This window comes from Barbatula barbatula, assembly GCF_947034865.1.
Source record: "Barbatula barbatula genome assembly, chromosome: 9".
Classification (NCBI taxonomy): domain Eukaryota; kingdom Metazoa; phylum Chordata; class Actinopteri; order Cypriniformes; family Nemacheilidae; genus Barbatula; species Barbatula barbatula.
The window spans coordinates 21,297,776-21,306,275 of record NC_136772.1 but is presented as its reverse complement, the minus strand read 5'-3'; the positions used below and the strand labels follow the sequence as shown (position 1 = coordinate 21,306,275).

The 8,500-nt window shown below is 37.6% G+C and overlaps 1 protein-coding gene across 1 annotated transcript; it reads right to left on the bottom strand.

The window, feature by feature from the left end:
- Positions 1 to 2,359: 2,359 nt before the first annotated feature.
- LOC306898245 (uncharacterized protein) lies at positions 2,360 to 6,504 on the bottom strand. The gene is made up of 7 exons (XM_079463564.1): positions 6,390 to 6,504; positions 5,674 to 6,012; positions 5,530 to 5,556; positions 5,240 to 5,365; positions 4,456 to 4,493; positions 2,565 to 3,643; positions 2,360 to 2,483 (listed from the first exon to the last, which is right to left on the bottom strand). Exons 1-6 carry the CDS (start codon positions 6,472 to 6,474, stop codon positions 3,410 to 3,412), a joined length of 849 nt encoding a protein of 282 aa, XP_079319690.1. The 5' UTR covers positions 6,475 to 6,504; the 3' UTR covers positions 2,360 to 2,483; positions 2,565 to 3,409.
- Positions 6,505 to 8,500: the final 1,996 nt, after the last annotated feature.

Genomic DNA, 8,500 nt, shown 5'->3' with positions numbered 1-8,500 from the left:
AAGTCACACTGTTAAATACACGTTACTCGTGCACTTTTGTACTCTTCAATGAGATTGTGGTTTCCATTTCCTTTACCTGCGCTGTATTTGTTAATGCTTTGACTGAATGTTTGCAAATTTTGCACTTATACCGAGATCACAAGCTTCTGGACAAAATAACACGTCGCCCTGTTGCTGTTTTCTTTTTCATGTTTTATGCAGCTATTGCTTATTGTTGTTGTCCTTACGAAACCTCGGGTATCCACATTTACTGTTTTACAGAATTTTATTTTAACACTTTACTTTTAAAATGAATACTGTGTTGTCAAAGTGGACAAAGACTTTTAAATATGTTTTATTGGTTAGATATTTGCTATATCTGGTGAAAAACATATACAATAATATATGACAAAAATAAATAAGAAACAAAATTTGGAAATACAAGATTTCAGAAGAACAGCTTATATATAGAATACAAATATTCTTGATGAGCCCTTTTGAGAAGGCAATAGAAGATGCAGCTTGTTTTCTGAACGCAGGGTTCTTGATCGGGTGTATGAGTGGAGGAGCGCGTAAAAGTATAGTCCTGTAGGCAATCATTAGTGACTTGAATCTGATACAGGCGTCAACCGGTAGGCAGTGGAGAGAGATGAAAAGGGGTGTCACATGAGCCCTTTTGGGATATTGGAATATGACATTTACATTTAGTCATTTAGCAGATGCTTTTATCCAAAGCGACCTACAAAGAGTCCGGGGAGCAATAAGCTATGTCATGAAAGAGCAATAGTACAATAGGTGCTAATACAATTTACTAGTTTCAACAAAAGCTAGACCACTACCTGTTGAGAGAAGAGAGGGGGTTAGTGTATTTTTTTGTATTTGTCTGTCAGAACTACTCGTGATTCCCGCACACGATGCAACACGATCTCACCATCCAGCTTGGCAATTCCTCTATCACTCCCTCCGAATCAGCCAGGAACCTCTGAGTCATATTTGATGAACAGCTGTCCTTCAATGAGCACATTGCTAAGACAACGCGATCATGCCGATATGCCTTATTTAACATTCGAAAGGTTAGACCCTACCTCACTGAGCATGCGGCACAACTCCTTGTCCAGGCCCTGGTAATCTCAAGGTTGGACTACTGCAATGCTCTCTTGCTGGTCTTCCTGCAAAGACTATCAAACCACTTCAGCTGGTTCAAAATGCAGCAGCATGTCTCATCTTCCAACAGCCCAAAAGGGCTCATGTGACACCCCTTTTCATCTCTCTCCTCTGGCTACCGGTTGAAGCCTTGATCAGATTCAAATCACTGATGTTTGCCTACAGGACTATCACTGGATCTGCACCTTCATACTTTCACACCCTACTACACTCCTACACCCCATTAAGAACCCTGAGTTCAGCAAACGAGCGGCGCCTTGTAAGAACTTCTCATAAGGGCACTAAATCCCTTTCTCGCTCATTCTCCTTCATAACTCCTTCCTGGTGGAACATTTTTCCTAATACGGTCCAGTCAACCACATCTCTGACAACCTTCAAAAAACTTCTTAAAACACACCTATTAAGCGAATACTTGACAGACAAATGAAAAAAAAACACTAACCCTCTTCTCTCAACAGGTAGTGGTCTAGCTCTTGTTGCAACTAGTAACCTTGTGTTATCTCATGGGAACTCTGATGATAATTTGGTCTGATTCTTGTGAGGTGCAAACCTGCAACACGTAGCCAACACAAAGCTTAACCATTATGGTTACAAAGACTACAGGCTAGATTTCCTATAGGCTTTCCTGTAGCTGTAACAGTTGTCATGTGCACAATTCAAGACAATACAGTCCAGTAAGTTTTTCACTGTAGTCACTTGGTTTTGACAGTATGACAAGACTTGTGACCAGGTATGGTGGTCCATTTTCAAAGTTTTTGCTCTGCATTTAACCAATCCTAGTACACCCACACACAGCAGTGCGTATCACACACACACCATGAACACACACCCGGAGCAGTGGGTAGCCATATTTGCTTAGGCGCTCTGGAGGCAGTTGGGGATGTGGTACCTTGCTCAGGGGTCTCACCTTGGTCGTGGTATTGAAAGTGGAAGCAAGCGTTTTTTTTCCCACTCCCCCACCTACAATCCCTGCTGGTATTGAGGCTGGAATCCGAAACCTTTGGGTTACAAGTCAGATTCTCTAACTATTAAGCCACAACTGCCCCAAATTCACAGCTTGAACATAAATATTTATAAATATACCTGTTTGTAAAGTTGTTATTAACATATATATAATAATCTGTCTTTATCTGTATATTTATTATATATTATAAAAAGTGTGATTTGTATGCACCATGTGTCAGGGTTTGTGGACAGAACCGAAGCGCAGAAAGTGAAAGGTTTACAGAAAATACTTTAATATACAATAAACACAAAGCAAAACCCACGAGGGGGCAAAACCATAAGACAATATACTAATACTAGACAGAGAACAATAACACTGACTTGACTTTACTTTACTTTAGATCCAGAAATGACAAAAATAATATACATACATATATATATATATATATATATATATATATATACAAGAATAATACATCTGTTACATTTACATTAATGCATTTGGCAGACGCTTTTAGACAAAGCGAGTTACATTGCATTACACTAAACATTACACAAGTATATACAATCTCTGAGATTGAACCCATGACTTTGGCATTGCTAATGCCATGCTCTAACCACTGAGCCACAGGAAAGCCAATATACAGTAGTTACTATTTTAATAAGCTGCTGCATTTCAGGTGTTGCATAAGCTACTGCTATGATTAGAGGTTTTTAGTGCGAGTTTCACTTATAGAGACCACAGTGAACTTCACAGCAGTTTTCCATGATGCAATGATGGAACATGTGATCATTTGCATTGTGGGTTGTGAAAACATGAAGCATATATCTCCTGCTTCCTGTTTGGCAGTATAGCATGACAAAAAATAATAAATAAAGTTAAACAAAACTCTCTCTCTGGCTGAGATCACAATTTGGAGTGCTTTCACACCTTTAGTTTTTCTTCTTGGTGCGGTTCGATATTACATCCCAACTTCCAAAAACCAGCAATATTTCGTACACTATCAACCTGTGCAGTTGTTTCTGCATAGTGCTGCGTTTTGTCTGCTGGCTTTTGCCTCTGTCTGAATGTTCCTGTACGTACATTCTGACCAATCGAAAAAGCAAGACACGAAAACCAGTGATGTGGATGTTGTCACGTAACTGCATTTGGTTTCAACTGGTTTGGACCAAAGCAATCAGAGTGGTGTGAAAAGGAACCAACACCCCTGAAAAACCTTTGCCATTGGTCTGGACCAAATGAACCGAACTAAAGGTGAGAAAGCGCCCCAGTCTTGGAGACAATTTAGTATTGACTTAGTCTAGATCTGCAGAATGTATATCATGAGACCCTGATCGATGCATATACTGAAAACTCCGCACTTGTCCTACTACATGATGTGGTCGATGACTGTGTAGGTATGAAGTCCTTTAGAGATGCATAGATAACCTGGCGTGGTTGGTTATCTTTCGTGTTGGACAATGAATCATGAACCGCATCTGACTCATACGCTGTAGACCGTTCACGAGGTAATTTTTGGGTCTCATGATTGTGCTGCAGTGTTTCTTCTGAATTCTGGAAACAGACAAATTCATCATGTCACATTATAATTTAGGCAAAGGGATGTTGCAAAGAATGTTGGTGTATACTGCATACATAATTTGAGATTTGGTAATCTAGTATAAAAGATGAAATGGTATAATAACTTTTCAGAATCAGAACAATTTCCAGGAGCTGAACCCAGAGAACATCAAATTAATAAAATGAATGCTTGATGATATAGTGCTGGGCGATATATTGAATTAAAGATATCATCGAGAACTATGTTGAAGATTTAAAATGACAGATAATTAAGAATACTAAATATTGTTGAATATTAAGTGTATTGTATAGTCACAAAACTAATTTCAACTTCCTCAGGTTGATGCTAAATGTAATCATCATTACCAACACTGGTGTAAAATGTATTCTTTCACTAACACAATTAAAATAACAAACAAACAAAACAAAAAACCATCATTTTGACAAAAAGATTTTTAGAACAGCATTTAAAGGTGTTTATTATAAAAAGTGTAGGCCTACTTTTTATAGTGTTTTTAAACATTTGGCAGACGCTTTTATCCAAAGCAACATTGCATTATCCTATACATTTATACGTATGTGCAATCCCCTAGGATCGACCCACGACCTTGCATTCTTAACGCAATGCTCCACTGAGCTACAGGAAATTTTAAATCTTCTGTTTCAACCATTCTTGTAAATGCGACTTTGGAAAGATATTGTGACATCTAAATTTAGGTCTATCACCCAGCCCTACTTGAATGGACTGTTTATTGCAACGTATAAACGTTTTTGTCACATGCAGAAATGTAAATTATAAACTGTACCTGAACCTGTGCTCTTTGGTTGACCTTTTTCCTAGAACCTAAAAGATGATCATAAGTAAGAATCATGGCAGACATTCATTGAGAGTTAGTTTACCCCAAAATAACTTTTAATAATCACTTACTGGACCTCATGTGATTAAAAACCTGTATGCTTTTGAACAAATAATGCACAATTATGAATGTTCATAACGTTTCGTTACTAATAATTAAAGTGTTTTGTGAGCAGTTGAGCTTAAAAAATGACAAAAGGCACATACAATCTGAAACGTATAGATTTTGTTATACAGAGACGATCTTCTCAGTTGTAGCACTTACATGTACATTCAAATATCGCACACCAAATGTATCACATCAGAGTCATTGTTTCTATGTCTTGTAACTGTGTGCGATCTGCCATGTGTGTATTTTAAGAATAACATTAAAGAAATTTGAAAGCAAACGAAGGCGTAGGATTTTAGTACATCTTAAATCATATTTTGTTTTGTTTTTCATTCAGTTATTATGTGATTTCAATATGATATTAAATATCAAATTATGAAAATTTATATATCGATATATTAAAATGATATATTATTTTCATATATGCCCTTTTTATTAACCATTCTCGTCATACATTTTTTCTTATAATAATTATGAACAACCTGCATAACATCAGTTTATGGGTTAAGGATAAATGCAAAACACACAAGGTTGAAATAACATGGGTGAGTAGAAAGCATTTTCTTGATTAACTAACCCTTAAAACATCTCAAAATTTAAAATAAGTCAGATAATGTATACTCACATTTAAATCCAATGGTAGAAATGATAGTGACGATTGTTATCAGGAAAATCAGCATTCCTACACCCATACAGATTGATAAATAAGGCAGCCACCGTAGACCTGAAACACTGCCTTGATCTTTTGGCACTAAGCAAAATAGAGAAAAATGTAATACAAAGGGGAAATGTATGACTATGTTTATAAACAGAAAACTAACAGTTACTTTTGGTGATTTTTCATCACTATATTAATAGCTCAGAGTGGAACATCTGACAAATTATGCAAAAAATATTCAATCTGCTCTTACTTACAAGCAATTTCAGTTCCAATGCAGTTATCTGTGGGATTTTAAAATATTTTTAGTTTACAGTCAATAATTATACAACTCCAGCTGATTTGATTGTTTGGATACAATGTTTTAATTGCTTACTCAAAAATAAAGAGCAAATAGTTACCTGTGACAGAGACATTTATTTGATGGCTGGCGGATGATATGTGTGGAAGCTTAAATTCACATCTGTAGGAGCCTTCGTGATGCTTTGATATATTTGTAAAAGTTAAATATGAAGTTAAGTTCTGCAAATCAAAATGCTTCTGTGAAGATGAAATTTGATCGCTGTTATTTACTGGAATCCATTTGCCAAAGTCATCAGATTGAGTCCATATAATAGAGATTGTCTGATCATCACAATACTTCAGACTGCAGGAGATCTTCAGAGGTTTGTTCAAACAGACTTTATGCACAGTCCCTCGGACAACTTTAACCACTGGACATTGTCCATACTGGCCTTGACCTAAAACATAACATTATACCATATTTAGATGAAAATAGCAGTAAACAGTTATGTATTTGAAAATAACAATCATTATATGGGGAGTGAAAAACTTATTTATTATTAATACAGTGGTTCCAATCGAAATCAGCACAACAATGCTTGCGATTTGTAAGAATCTACAATTGTTGCTTACAAACATATATTGCCAAAACAATATTTAAAGACTCCACTCTCCCATATACTCAACCAAAAAGTACTGTGCATCAAAGGCACTTCGATTATTCTTAAAAATGTATATTTTGAAATGCTGTAAGTTCATTTGAGTTAAGTTTTGACTTTATAGAATTTGTTCGCTTTTTTAATTATTTGATATGAAGAGAAAAAGAAAAATACACCTTGTGCATCAATGCTGACATGGAGGATGAAAACCATCAAAAGGGTCTGGAAAGCCTCAGTATTCCTCAAGTACAGCCAATCCATTTGAGCTGTTCTATAGCAAAATTCATTCGGTCACATAAACACAATTTCTCATGTGTTGTTTTCTTCAATGAGGTACTATTTTTTACTTGTGGTTTCCATTTCCTTGACATGCTCATCCTGCTTTGTTTGCATGTCTGCACTTTTTTTCGTGAGCATCATAAGCTTTTGGTTTTGTCTTGTTTTTAGTTTTTGCATATTTAATACAGTTTTTGCACAATAAACAGAAAGACAATACTCCTTAAGTACACAAGGCCTTTTTTAATATAAATTTAAATGGGTTACCCAAGTGAAATTATTATTCAGTAAAAGCTCACCCACAAAAAAAATCAATAAAGGACCATTGGCTCCTATAGAGGAAAACACTGGTGCCAAATTATTTTTAAAGGAGTCATATGACACGGTGTGAGAACCTAGATTTTCCTGTGCCCTGGTTTACATCCACTTGAAATATATATACAGTGGGGCAAAAAAGTATTTAGTCAGCCACCAATTGTGCAAGTTCTCCCACTTAAAAAGATGAGAGAGGCCTGTAATTTTCATCATATGTACACTTCAACTATGAGAGACAGAATGAAAAAGAAAGTCCAGAAAAATCACATTGTCTGATTTTTAAAGAATTTTTTGTAAATTATGGTGGAAAAATAAGTATTTGGTCAATAACAAAAGTTCATCTCATTACTTTGTTATATACCCTTTGTTGGCAATCAGGGCCGCTGCTAGCCATTTTGGTGCCCTAAGCATAATTCCATTATGATGCCCCCCCCCCCCCCCCCCTTAAAGGTGCAAACTTTTCTTCAGTAGAATAGTAAAACAAAAAACTATCAATGTTTAACAGTAAAATCTCAAATTGCAAGCTGCACCGAAATTAAAGTTACTCGCCCCGCGGGACACGGGCTTTGAACCGACATCGGTCCAAATGGGAGACGAGCGCTCTAACAAGGAGGCTAAAGCGTCTCTGTTGATTGGTACTGAGGTTTACACACTGTATAGGTCTTCAGTAGCTGGCTTCCGTTACACAAGTTCGACGCGCATTACGATCAGTAGCAGCACATCATGCACATTTCCCGAATTAAATTTGATTAAACATGGACTTACCTGCAAGTGATGCACGGGCATCATCTCGCAGTTTCTTCCTCTTTTTTTCTCTGATCCTGACTCCTGCTGTCTTTTCGGGGCAGTGATGTTTTGGGGCTGTCGCTGGGCGAAGAAAATCTAAAGATTTTTTATGGGGTTGAGATCTGGAGACTGGCTAGGCCACTCCAGGACCTTGAAATGCTTCTTATGAAGCCACTCCTTCGTTGCCCGGGTGGTGTGTTTGGGATCATTGTCATGCTGAAAGACCCAGCCATGTTTCATCTTCAATGCATTTCTTTTCTTTACACGGATTAGTCGTCCTGGTCCCTTTGCAGAAAAACAGCCCCAAAGCATGATGTTTCCACCTCCATGCTTCACAGTAGGTATGCTGTTCTTTGGATGCAACTCATTATTCTTTCTCCTCCAAACACGACAAATTGAGTTTTTACCAAAAAGTTATTTTTTGGTTTCATCTGACCATATGACATTGTCCCAATCCTCTTCTGGATCATCCAAATGCTCTCTAGTAAACTTCAGACGGGCCCGGACATGTACTGGCTTAAGCAGGGGGACACGTCTGGCACTGCAGGATTTGAGTCCCTGGCAGGATGGTGTGTTACTGAGGGTAGCCTTTGTTACTTTGGTCCCAGCTCTCCGCAGGTCATTCACTAGGTCCCCCCGTGTGGTTCTGGGATTTTTGCTTATCATTCTTGTGATCATTTTGACCCCACAGGGTGAGATCTTGCGTGGAACCCCAGATCAAGGGAGATTATCAGTGGTCTTGTATGTCTTCCATTTTCTAATTATTGCTTCCCACGGTTGATTTCTTCACACCAAGCTGCTTGCCTATTGCAGATTCAGTCTTCCCAGCCCGGTGCAGGTCTACAATTTTGTTTCTGGTGTCCTTTGATAGCTCTTTGGTCTTGGCCATAGTGGGGCTTGGAGTCTGACT